This window comes from Dermacentor silvarum, chromosome 2 (assembly GCF_013339745.2).
Source record: "Dermacentor silvarum isolate Dsil-2018 chromosome 2, BIME_Dsil_1.4, whole genome shotgun sequence".
NCBI classification, from domain to species: Eukaryota; Metazoa; Arthropoda; class Arachnida; order Ixodida; family Ixodidae; genus Dermacentor; species Dermacentor silvarum.
The window spans coordinates 225,273,034-225,286,915 of NC_051155.1; the positions used below are offsets into that span (position 1 = coordinate 225,273,034).

The 13,882-nt window shown below is 49.7% G+C and overlaps 1 protein-coding gene across 1 annotated transcript in view; it reads right to left on the reverse strand.

The window, feature by feature from the left end:
- Positions 1 to 13,882, reverse strand: part of LOC119442760 (uncharacterized) — a 275,001-nt gene that overhangs the window by 129,500 nt on the left and 131,619 nt on the right. The window contains exons 3-4 of the mRNA XM_037707766.2: positions 10,150 to 10,502; positions 6,325 to 6,352 (exon numbers count right to left, since the gene is read on the reverse strand). Of these exons, the coding sequence (XP_037563694.2) occupies positions 6,325 to 6,352; positions 10,150 to 10,502 (381 nt within the window). The remainder of the gene's footprint in view (positions 1 to 6,324; positions 6,353 to 10,149; positions 10,503 to 13,882) is intronic.

Genomic DNA, 13,882 nt, shown 5'->3' on the forward strand with positions numbered 1-13,882 from the left:
GCGGTCACGCGCGCGCGCTGTGGCTAGAAAACTTTTGACAAATACTGTAACATCACTGGCAAACATTCACGGCGCACGGGATCAGAGAAAAGCTAAATATCTCGCAGCCGAGCCTACGGGCAGTATACGCGGGACCTCGCGCTCAGCAGTAGTTGACCAAGACGCAAACCTAACCTATCCATCTAGTTTGTATAGCTATATATCTAGACGCGACAACAAAAGAGGCAAGACAACACACAGCACTGACTATCAACTCACGTTTAGATCTGTAAGCATGAGTAGATAGTCAGCGCTCTGTCTTGTAGCATCCTGTTTTCATTTCTTTGAGTCAAACCAACTAGCCGATCCGTACATTCTGGCAAATTTCATCTTCCCTCATCTTCCTTACGCTCGGCAGAGCCAGTGATGTGCGTCACCGAAGCCGGCGTTATGCTCGAGTGAAGGACCGCTCACCAATCCGTGACGCTCCCTTCAAAGCTGCGCGCACCGCAGGCGAAGCGCAACGCGGGACACCGCGCGCGGCTGCAGCAATATACACGGGTTGGTGAGTACGTTACCGATCCAGTGCTGGGCGTCCTCGCTGTACCGCCGAGGCGTCGTCGCACCGTCGGCGCCGGGACGGAGCAGGGTGTCCGTGCCGTGCACCTCGTGGCTGCTGTGTCGCCGCTGCGCGTACTCGTGCAGCATGCTCTTGAGCATGGTGACCAACATGCTGGCGCCGCCGTCGCCGCCGCCGCTGCCCGAGGCGAGCGGCATTAACCATCCAATCACAACGGTCGCACTGACGGACTGGCCCCCCCCACCCCACGCAAGCACGCACACTTACACGCACGCCACAAACACTCACGCCGCGCACCAAAAATGGGAGCACGAGACACGGTCGACCCGGCCGGATGACACCTCCGAAAACACGCAGCACCACTCAAAAACTCGGCACACGGTCGGCGCCCCCGTAACGCGGACTCCACAGTCAAAAACAATGCCGCAGGTCGAGCGCCTCCAACACCACGCACAACTCAGCAATCTTGATCTCAAGCGCAAGCTTCTTGATTTTTTTTTGCGCACGGACGCTGGAAGGAGCGGCAATCCGGCCGGAAACGACTGGCTTCTCAGGTTGGAGCAGCTCGTCAACAGTGCATTCGAAGGAGCGAGCGAACAAAATAGAGAGCTGGATCTTCTTTTCTCGTTTGTTTGTTTTCTTCCGGTCCAATTAAGTCCCAGGGGGCAACTCAATTAGCAACTCGCCACTAAGCGCAAGTTACGCGCGAAAAAACACTTTAGTTTACGAGGGATGCTGCATAGGCCACCGAACGAGTAAAATCAGCGCAGCACAGCTGAGGAAGGAGACAGCGCCAAGAAAGCTTCCCGCAGTGCACCAACTCACACAGCTCCGACGGAGACCTCCAGCTCTTGACGACGCCGAAGACCGACGCCCCGGCAGCAGTCAAAAACTCTTCGCCGCTCTCATTCAAAGCGGCAGCAGCGTAGCGCGCACACGCAAAAAGCCAAGAGCGCGCGCGCACTATCGCTACGTCGGAAAACGCGGCGGCGCGCCAGAGGCCCTGCCGGCGGCTGCTGACGGCGACGACGCGAATCCCTCGACTCGCCGCGAACGAACGCGCGGCCCAGCAGCCGCGCAGCGCCAGCAGCGAAGCCACCGGCGCCCGAGCGGCGGCGCTGCTGCGGTGGACCCTCGTCGGATCGGGGCCAGCTGAGCGCACACACCTTCAAGCGGCACAGGAAGAGAGGAGTGGAAATACATAAACGAAAGGGAAGGCACAGAACACACAGGCGCGCTCTCTAGAACGGCTGCGGCATGCAGCGTCTCGGAACATCGGCTGTTGCTGTGTGAGGGATACCGCGACAGCTCATTCGACAACAAAAACAACGTGCGATGCCCGTCGACCCGAAAAACAGTTTGCGAGCTTCTGTGCAGGCATTTGTCGCTCCCGAGTGAACGAGCGGCTCGCTCACGGTCGTGTTTTATTTTGTTATTTTTCCAGTTTTCCAAGTCTTCTTCCACGTGGATAGCCAGCTGCCCCGTCGGTTTTTCGCATTATATCTCCTTGGCAGCGCTACCATGACGGTGAACACTGACTTAAGCAGGGGCACCGAATGGTCCCTGGCCGCAGAGGAAAATGTACACGGCACCACGTTTATTGCGTAAAAATTAAAGTAAAGAACAGATGTATATTACATGCTAATGGCCTTTTTTTTTTTTCTGTGACGCTGAAAAGGTCCAAAACATCTCCGGTGCTCTTTGAAGTGAAGTAAATTGGATATATGCATCTTGTACGAAGCGGTAAGATGGCAGCATACAAAGGGAAAAGCCTCAATTTAGACACTGGTTCTGGCGTGGAGCTTTTTAAGGATTCAGCGGACTGCTAAATAAACCAATCGTTCAGCCTTCATCCGAGGCGAAACCAAAATATTATAGACTCCAGATACGGAAACTAAATGCACCCGCCAATGTTAGCCGCAAAAGAAAATGCGGTCTCCGAGCAAGCTATAAAAAAAAAGAAAAAAAAAACGTTTTCTACAACCGCAATGACTTCAGTTAAAATCTGAAGGTTTCCGGAATTCGATGTCTGACAACTACAGCTGTGACCAAGCGTGGAGCATTTCGTTTTCAGACAGCTCTAGCTGCTGGTGTTACCATGCACTTGCTGCCAATTTCCTGATGAATTTTGGTTGGCGATAACACAATGAGTGTCGCCCGTAACCTGTGGAATTACGGATGGTACGAGTGTTTCAACAGGAAGCCAGCACAAGTATTGCCCAGCGAAGAGGAACGTTTCTGGATCGTGCGATAAGACACGTAGGGCCACTTGAAATAAGTTAACGTTAAAATGACGCTCTCACGACTCGACTCGATCTAATGCGATCCGACCCGACCCGACAAGATATGCTTCATGTCCCAAAGTATCACACAAGAAGTGAGAGACGACGCAGTGGAGTTTCAACTTCGGAGTAATCATTGACCCCATGAAATTCTAGAGAGTGCCCTTTGATATCAGTGCAGGAGCGCTCATGTAATTTGGAAAAGCGGCTACAGTGGCTGGGAATCGAATAAGCGAAATCGCATTGGACAGCAGGCCGCCTGTCCAATGCGATTTGTCAAGGCGTAGTGGCCGGGTTGGGCGTTGACATAAAACCACAAATAAGCGGCACAAGCATTTTGAACATTGGAGCCACTGCTGCTTCCCTTCAATTAGTTTATTATCGGTAAGGATGGAAGCGTCTTCCGCTCACTGGTGTGTGTCATGTTGCGGGCACTGTCGATAGCGTGCTCCACTGCGCACATTCGAGGATGTGAAAAAAAAAAAAATACAAGAAAACACTAAGAGCCTTTTTTTTCTTCTTTCTTTTACAGAAATCGAATCACCTACCTCGAGCACGAAAGTATAAGACCAACACGGAAGGCTGTCACTCGACTTTGCTACAGTCAACGCACTACTGTCGATACAAAACTACCTTGCTGCTAGATCCAGTTACTTCTATTTAATTCAGTGCTAGAAAGATGTCCCACCGTCCGTCAATATTGACGGACCCTAGTATAACTGTCTCGGCGCCCGCCTATCAGATTTGCATATACAAGCACTTCACAAAGCAGGTATGCCGAGGATAACAGTAGCAACATCAAATTCAATAGCACGAGCTAGAAAAATAAAATGGAAGACAAAAGGCTGCCAAAAGGTAATCTATAGGCACTGCTGGCTACATGAGCTGCTCTCTCTCTCTCTCTCTCTCTTTGTGTGAGAACCTGGATATATATATTCACCTGAAGGAATTGTCTATTGTCTAGCTCCTGATAGAGCGGTTGGCGACCTGTTGCGTGACTAAGCTTCGAGGAACGTTCCCAAAGTGCGCAGTGCGATCGTTGCGAAACCTAACAGGTGTCGGCAAGGAAGGGAGAACAATTCGGCGCTCAGGTTGGGCAACTTTGCAGACGGCACGACTTCGCTCGCTAAGTCTACTTTCCACTTCTCCTTCTATACTTCAGCATCGAAGAAGACCACCTATAGAAACGTGGATGGAAACCATACAAAATAAAGATGAGCGGAACCCCCCCCCCCCCCCCCCCCGGGATCAAATGAAGGCTGCGCGTTCATTAGTTTCCCGTGGCAACGGTCAGACACGAATGGAGATGCAGTACGACAGGTATGTCTGTTCAGAGCTTGACGAAACGTTCGAGAGAGTCACGATGCGTTAACTTTCTCTGCGCGTGGGTGTCTCCTGCGACAGCCATCACGTGATTGCAAGTACGGTGTCTTTTTTTTTTTTTTTTTTGGGGGGGGGGGGGGGGGGAGAGATAGCAAAGGCTTTCTCGGGTGCCAACAGAGTTATTATCGTACATGCTGTGCTCACTATTTGCACAATATGCTGAATACAGCGGGAATATCTATACTGATACTATAGATCCTGATACCCGTCAGCCAGGAACCGAATTCGCCTCCATACCCACAAGAAACCCAATTTACATACAAAGAGCACAATAAATTTACTAATATACGTATGTACACAGCATGCGTAATGAAGTCAGCGCATGACCTGCCGAAACGTTGACTTGAAAAATTGACAACAATTATTCAAAAGTCAAACTGACAAATCTGACGCAATTAATAAACACCTACGACAACGCTCAGAACCATTCAGCTGAAGATACGCATCACGCGTAAGGTATGAAGCGTCATATTCACAGCCGTTGCAAAATACCGCTTTAAAACCCCGTCGCCAGTTTTGCTCTGTTTTATTTTCATTTCCTGCAAGAGACAAGACACTTGCATGCCCCTATGAAGAGCGAAAGGTGCGCGCAGATTCAGTGTCAACCACCTGACAAGTAGACTTAGAGGTTCACTCGGCTCCTGAAAGGTGACAAGACTGCACGCGGAGCAGACTTCCAAATTCTGAGGCGATTAGAATTTCATAGCCCTGTGAGGCTTTCGAAAGAGATGAGTCTTACAGGCTCTTGTGCAATTCCTTCCAGGCTTCAGTAAAGCAGGATGGTTTCCCCCGAATCGGGAAACTGCATCGACTGTCGGACCTAGTTTCTTACATAAGAAACTAGCTCCAACGCGTAAGCTTGATGATGCAATGAATGCGTCTCGGTTCGACGGTTTACCTTTCCTGCACGCAACAGATCAGCATCGGTTCAGCAGTCTCGGCGCTTAACGTAAGGTGGAGGATTGATTGACACCAATCCTGCATTGTTCTTGCACCACCTCTGACGTAGACCGCAAATAGAGAAAAGGCACCGCGTACTATTTGAGATTATTTGGGATCAGCGTATCGCTCGTGATATTACGAGCTTTCCTTTTAACCACTGCCGGTAAGCAAGAAAAAAAAAAGAAAAAAAAAAGAAAGCATCAAAACACTAGCGGTATTACTGCAGTCGTTAATAGTACTAAGCAGGAGGGGGAGGGGTGTTGGATGGTGCAGGCGGACCTAACCTAGCAAAAGTTGAAGGCAATTGCTCCGGCTGAATGCTACCTATCAAACGCGATAAGGTCTGAAAAACTTCGCAGTCCATCTAACAACACCAGGCATCAAAAACAAGATGACGCAGAGGCCAATACGTCACGCGTTTTCCAAAGCACGACAACCCACACGGCTCTCACCTAAATCACCTCTCTCCTAAATATCCAATGTCCTCGCGCGAACAAAGTATCACTTGCATTCGACTAAACACCAGACTAAAGCAGAACGTCGCGACCCCACTGAAAAAAAAAAAAAAAAAAAAACCTAAAAGAAAATATGAACGCTTGCCACTGTGCCGCCAGACGCTGCAGTTTAGTTACGCCGACGTAAGCAATTGTTCCGACAGCTCCGGAGGAGACAACTGCTGTCGAACACCTCCAGTGGTTGAATGGCTTTCCAGCAGAGCGCACAGTCAAGGAGGCATAGCCACCTTTGCAGGAGCAAAGCACGAATGGGTTTCTTTTTCTTCTTCTTTTTATTACACAGATCGTCGGTCTTTTAACTTTCCCTCTATCAGTTTACTAAGCCTACGAGTCTTTGTATCTTATGTTTACATGAATACTCCCTTCTACTTTGTTTCAGCTTCTTATTTTCATACTTGACTGGAAGAGTCGGTGCACTTCAGTGGTTAGCCTGTATATGTTGCATTGTCTGTTTTCTTCAGTTCATATTTCGGTATCTAATTGAGTTTGCGGGCTCGTTCCCGAGCCACTTTAACGGTAAGGGTGGTATTGGCTCTGTCAGGCCTTTTTCTTTTCTTGTTTTCTTCCCGTTCCTTTTGTCAAATAGGTACCGCTATCTCGAAGAAACAAAACAATAGACAGGTAGAGGGTTTCGTCTACTCACCGTACTGGCTGCTGCTGACCGGGAACTTCTGCAAGGAAAACAGAAGAAAAGGGGAAAAGGACACGGTTAGGAGCGCACAGCCAATCGGAGACCGCGCCCATCCGGAGCGCACAACCCGTGAGCAGTGTTGCCCCACCCACCGCGGTGGCTTACTAAGGCTATGGCGTTGCGCTGCTAAGCACGAGGTAGCGGGTTCAATTCCCGGTCTCGGCGGCTGCACTTCGACGGTGGCAAAAAGCAAGAACGCCTGTGTACCGCGCACTGGGTGCACGTTAAGGAACGTTCCTTTAATTATGATCCCTCATAATCATATCGTGGTTTTGGCACGTACAGCCTCAGAATATAATTAAGTTGAGTGTTTCCGCGGCTACTGATTCTTTTTTTTTTTCAAATTTTTAGTGACTCAGAGATAAAGCTTCGAAATCAGCCCTTTTTTGTCGTCTTCCAGGAAAACTATAGCGAAATCTACTTTTTAACAACTGTCTGCCTTTCTTACTATTTTCTACTGCTTTATCGGAATATAACTGCTAAAGTAAAACTTTTTTTTTTAATGACCCGTGGCAACACTTCCCGTGAGCCGTGTCTTCGGCCGTCCGACGCGCGGGAATCTGGAACTCGCAATTACGACTACCACACGACCGCCCTCCCAACCATCACGATGCCAGCCTATACGGAGCCACTCTCCGTGAGAGCGCTGCAGTTCTCCGCCCTCACAACAGGACGCAAACACATAAACGAAGAAAATAAAGCAAGGCCACCGTGCAACTGCGCTGCGCTTTCCGGGCTCCCAGCGCTTCACCGTGGACGTTCATCAAGTAACAGGGGGGAGACGCCGTAATCTCGTTTCCGTCCCGATGTGCGCAGCGAGCAGCGCATCGGCGAATGATCGAAGTCACTGGCGCCCACTCGTCTGACTCAGACGTGGGATGACGAGCAGGCGCACGCAGGCCTTCTTAATGAAGCAAAAATAAGCGTGAAAATCAAGGAGTTAGAGTTAGGGCCAGCGGTCGATAGGGCTACCTGCAAAAGCTCAAAGGCATTATCACTCACTCAGTTACTCATTTAGCACTCACTCAGTTAATCGAAAAGCGATCGCCAGAACCTAGTTTGCTCTCGAGGGCGGCAGTTTGGACGAGTTGGGTCAAAAACATTTTTGGTAGTTTTAGAAATAGTGCACCTAAAGTTACGTGTCGCTGTAAGACGTGCGTACGTAAGTGCGCAAAAGGAATACAAAGGAACCCAAGCGGAAGTTTGCGTTCTGCGCATCCGCGCCGATTGATTTCTGAAGAAGCAGGACTAAGCCTACGTTCCTTCCGAGGCGTGTGGCTATTCGGTCGCAGTTAACGCTTTTCGCCACTCACATATGGATGCACCAGTGCGAGCCAAATTCGGGAGACGGGCATTTCGTATACGTTACGAAGGCTTCCCGTAGTCCAATGGCCAACTTCAATACGCACATTCACGTGGTCATGGACTCCCGTGCAGAGCTCCTTTAAGCGAGCAACAGAGGGCCACGAGTTACTGGAAGATAAGCCGAAAGATGCCGCTGTCAGGAAGGCATGTGTCATGTCTAACAAAAAAAAAAGTACCTATACACATAAATAACATGGGTAGGTTCAGAGAATAAGATCTGCCTGTGTCAATGACTTATGTACTTAAATGATAGCAAATGTAAAAGATCTAAGAGCCTGTTATGGCATCTAGAGACACTAAGGACAGCTCAACTAATACTCAATCCAACCACGACAGATGAATCTAGCGGCGTCAACAGGCGGCTAAACATGCTTGGACATTTGGCATAACTTTCCGCCCATGTTATTGCACCTATGTTCTGTCACCTAAGGCGGCGCCAACCTCATCTATGAAGTATTTTGCTTTTCGCATAGAAATGGCCGAGAACGCCTCGTGCGATGACTATGGTCGCGATGAGACCCTTCAAAACGTTCTGTGTGACTGTTCTCGCTACAAAGTACAGAGACGATCGTTCGCAATTGCGCTAGCGCACTTTGATCAAACACCATTATTGGAGCAAACCAATTGGAAATGGCGGCATCCTAAGCCATTACAGCTAAGAGCGACGAAGGCAGTGCCGCAGTTTTAAAGAACAATAAACCCGCAAAAGAGGCTGTAGCTTGAATTGGTGTTCGTCGTGCTACAAGTAATCCTGTGCTGTGCTAGCCTGCAGTGATATACAGTGACCTGCTGTGATTGCGCTCCGTTTCTCTCTCTCTTTCTACTTTCTTATCTCTTCACCTTCCCCAGTGTAGGGTAGCAAGCAGGATTTTCCCTTCTGGTTAACATCCCTGCCTTTCCCCTTTTTCCTGCCTCTCTCTTTCTCTGCTAGGTGCTCTGCCCCTCTCCCTTTTTCTGCCAGGTGCTCATCGACGTCAACGTGACCATTTCATCACCTTCGGAGGTGAACCTCCATTGATCCAAGGCAAGTCTGCGATATAGTTCATACTCCATCACTGATTGTGCTTTCAGCGCGCTTTGTATTCTTTAGGGGTAGGCTGACCCGACGGACGAGACAACCGACGTCGCCCACGGAATGGGCTTCGTCGCGGGACTCAACAGCACCCAGTTGCGTCACAAAAGGCTAGTCATCGGCATGTACATGTATACTCCGTGGTTCGGTGCCGCTGAGTCACATGTCGGCACTCGTTCGCTCAACGAAATCGGCGATTTGTTCCGTCGAGTGAATCTGCATGGATTTCGCTGTAACAAGTGCAGTCCCAATGTCTCCTAAAGCAGTCGGTGCCGAACATGTCTATTTATTTAGCGATGGTGAAAAGCAAGCATTGTTGAATAGAGAGAGAAGGGGAAAGGCAGGGAAGTCAACCACACGAGCATCCGTTCTGTTACCCTACACGACTGGGTAAGTAAAAAGGAATAGAAAGAGAAGAAGGAGAGAGTGAACAATGCGGGCACGCATTAGGATCCAGGGCAGGACTACAAGCGGTCACTCACGCAGGTGCACCTCAAAGAATGCTGTAGGGCGCGAATATGTTGAATGAAATGAGTTACCTTCGCTGGCAGCGACCTGATGGTAATTATTTCCTATTTATTTACTATAACGAGAACGGGTAAGTTCAATGACGACAGCGTCCAATGACCACCAAGAGTGCACGTGGAACAAGAGCAGGGTTTACATGAATGCGAGAGCTGCGTGTCGCATTTCGTAGTGCGTCAGGGTAACACTACGCGGCAGTGTGTACACTTGGTGCATCACCGTTCGCCCGAAATGTGCCGGAACCCGCTTCCGGTTGGTGTGTTTGCTCGGTGAAAAAGTAAAGCACACGTCGGGCACGTGTCTTACTTTTCTTCTTTCCTTCGATGCAATACGAAAGCGTTTAGATGCACGACATGGGGCGATTTACACGCGTCTTGGTTTATCCTCTCCTGGCGCGTTAATGCGATTCGCTTTCTTATTGCTTTACCATTGTTTGCGTGGCTGCAATACGCTATGAAATGCGCTGTAATCCGCCGCTGTCGCATTCATGCGAACGCAGCCATACTACATGTCACAAGTCGTTTGCACCACTGTGGAAGCTGCAGGACTCCTTAGCCGAATGCCCCTCGAGATGTGTTCATCCGCGCCACGTCGTCTGCTCAGCGGGTGCGCGCGCAAAGGTCCTAACATGTCACGTATCTCTGTAATGTACCAGCACAAAGCTCTCTAATCATGCCATCAATCAGACAGTTACGCCCGGGAACTATATTCCGCTGCGCAAGGATATTGCGACTGTGTACGCCTGGCACTTCTGGCAGCGCTGCAAGCGACTTATGGGATGGAAGTATAGGTACCGGTTGTGTGCTGAGACGAACCTTGGCCTTTCCCTCGACGCTGACCGACTGCGAGCGGCTCCGGAAGAGGTCCATGACCTTGGAGACGGCACCCGTGCGACTCTCGGAGCCCGAGCGCGGGCGCCGGAAGGGCGCCTCCGAGTCCACGGGGCTCAGCGGCGACAGCGGGGACATGGGTGCCGAGGCGCCGCCGCCGGCCGCGCCGTTGGGCGGCGTCAGCGCGCTGCGAGAGCCCGGGAACCAGCTGTGGCCCCGCAGCGCCGACATGAGGTTGTTGGGCTTGCGGCTCCCTGAGGACGAAGAGCCCTTGGAGTCGGACTTGGAGCGCGGCCGGAAGGCATCGAACAGCACCGCCTTGCGGGACGGCGACACGCCTGCGAGGCGGGAGGCCCCGGCGGGGAGACAACGGCGGGTGGGGGGCGGCCCCGGCCGAGGAGAGCAGCACAGCTGTGGGTCTCGCCCAGTCTCCGCAAAGCGCGCCGCGGTCGTGACTGTCCCGAACACTTGTTTACTCGTAAACTCACACTGTCGCAACAACGTACTCCTTAACTGATCGTTCCAGCGAGTTTACAGGAACTTCTGAAGCTTTCCGTACCTAATGCACTGTCAGCGTTGACATATTCTGTCCATACTTAAGTCACGTGAGAGCGCTAGCCAACTAGTTTCACAGGTTGTCTATGTTATATATAGAAAACCTATGAACAACCTTATAGAAACTAGTTCATAAGCGCTCCGTAGATAATAACCTACTGAGTATATCAGAGTCTAGAGACTGTTAACGCTGAGTCTGTTGTCAATTAATTTTCATAAACTTGAGAATAAAAATGTATGAGATTACAGCGGGTTAATTTAGGAATACAATTTGAGCGACCCTGCATGGCCCGATGTCAGACTTGGTCGTGAGCTCGCAGTGTCCCAAGAACTTCTTAGAAGCACCTGTTGCGCCGACGGTCACCGACGCACGGTGGTAATTAACATACATCTACTTTGCTACAAAACATAAAAAAATAAAGAAAAAGGTCCCCAGATAAAGCTGCGTGATCTGGTGCGTATATCTTAGAGACAAGCTAAACGGGACAGTCACGATCGTGGCGCGTATGCGGCGCAACGCTTTGCCAAAGCCGCCATGCGCGCCAGGCATGCAAGCATGCGCTACCACCGCAAACTCCAAAGCCCGACAACAGCTCGTGCAAGTAACCGTTTCAAAAGACGACGCCACGTGGAGTGCCGTGGATTGAGGAACGTCCGCGAGATCCGTGTCTTGAACTATACGAATCATGATTGATCTCGCAACTGCCGGTATTGTCGAAAGCCAATTCAGCGACCCGTCGTAAATTTGCTATGCTATATACAATGGCGATCGTATAGCGCCTTACACAACTTTTGCAAGTTAGAACAGCGGTTGTATTCCTCCAATGAGAAGAAATTTCGGGTAACCACATTAAGCGATGCCGTCAAATGCGCACGCCTCATTCAGTGTGGCGGATTCTCCGATCGGACATCAAATCGTGAGCTACAGTAACAATGTAAAGCACAGATTGCAACGCACGCGACGCCACTTCGCGTGCAGAAAATACAACTCGGCGCGTTCTGAACCTCACAAGAAGCATGTCTGCAGTCCACAGAGCGCAGAAACATGTTATATTTTGCTTGTTTACGCAGACGTATAAGCCCGTGCCACACATGAAACGGGACGTGTCAGATCAGTTTGACCGCGCTTCGCACGAAAACAGATCCCGTCCTCACGTGCAGCTGGACTGCGAGAGACACCGCAGGCATTTGACTCGATTTCGACTATGTGCGTTTATTTAGCGTGTATTAAGCTCATTTCGTTATGCTACTGTTTTCCCCCCTTCTTATTCGGCCCTCATCAAAATTATGCCCATTACGAAAGTTTGCTTCACCTATAAAATAAAAAAATCGCACCAACACCAAGCACGAAGCTAGCACTCTACGCATCCGCTACCTTCAGCACAGGCGAGCAAAAGCGTCTGCTGTAGGCAGTGGCGACAGGGTTAGTGCACTACACAGGGTAGGTTAAGTGCGCAGAGAACTGCGAAGCAAAGCTGTGATTCCACGGAAATACCAGGTCGTGGAACATCAATCTCTAAGTAGCATTTGAAACAACCATATACGGCTTAAAAGGGTAGCGACTTGGGCTAGTTGGTATGCGTCATAATTAACGAGATCTATAGCGCTAAGCAAAGTACGAGTACACAACGTGACAGACGACGACAACCGCTGTCATCGTCTGCCACGTTGTGTACGCGACCTTAGCTTAGCGCTATAGATCTCGCTAACTACAACTATGTAATATGAGATCCCGATAGTCTCGATATGTCGCGCTTGCACGGTAAAACTTAGGGCTATCGTGGCAATCCGATGATCAATGACACCATTAACAATAAAATCCTGAAAATTGCAAAGAATAAGAAAAATGAGTATATAAACGAACGGCAGTGCGACACGTTCGCCATCTACCCTTTCCCCGACCGCAAGAGTTTTGGCGATGCCGGAAAGCTAGCCCAGCCATATACACGCATTTTTTGTTTCTTTTTTTCTTCATGAAAACGCTGTACACCCTGGCTCGAACACGGGGGCTAAAGCCAGTGCCACCGCTCCCCATTCTTGAGTGCCACCGCCAACTTCACAGTTCACCCAGCACCGACTACTATCGAGGCTTCATGCAAACCACGCGCAACCAGAACGTGTGTGATCTGCAGATATGAGTGGCAGACATATCAAGCAACACGCTCCGACAGAGGCGGGTGCCGTGTTTTTCCCAAAGCCAACGCCTTCCAGCTCGCGATGCCCCCCTTTCGGCAGCGACGAGTGCTTTCCAGAGAGTGAAAGTCGATCCAAAAGCCGTCTCGAAATTCCTCGCAATCCGGGGAGAGCCATGTAGGAAGTCAATGCATCGTTATCAGAAAGCCCATTACGTCCAGCGCATAACAAATGTCGTCACATAAACATGTAACCTGGGCTAGCTAGTTCATATTCATAGTTGGCGCTGTTTACCAGTCAGGATATGCCCATGGGCCTGATCAAAATCTATCCAAAAGCTTGTCCAGCGTGAAGCAAATCTACAATGTTCGTGCAAGTTTCGCTCAACTCTTGATTTATTTTTTATCAACTTCGACTGTTGCGCTTTCGTTGCAGGATGCAGTTCCGTGAAAGAACGAAAAGCTATTCAGGCGCTGGCATGTCGTTCGTTAAAAAACTGACAAAATGATTGGACGTATGTGTATAGTTATACTTAAGGCGGGAAGCTGGGCAATTGGGAACTTCAACACCTGAGACATTTCCAGCACTTGGAAGAAAAAGCAACACCTTAGAAGAACTAACAGCCTGTCGTTTTCACATCTTCTAAGACGCTTCTCTATTTATCTTTTATTATTTTTTCTTATCTTAAGCGTCTGAAATGTCTCAGAAGTTCACTGTTCTCCATTGGCTTGTCTTCCCGCGCCATAACATTCCTCTAGAGCAACAAATGTCGAGGAATTGAACGATTTCGAAAATTCTAGCTAAAAACAACGAATGTACGTATACCGCATGGCTGTAAAGGTGCAGAATATCTTAAGACGCGAAATCTTTCGCGGATAATCTGCCTCCGATACTAGTATAGATTAATGAATTTTAGCTCGCGTCATTCCCAGGACTGCAGATACCGTATGCAATTAGCTTTGAGGCGAGTAAGCCTGAGGTTTACTTACATTAGATAAAGGGTACGTGCTCAATGCTGTGGAGGGAGCCT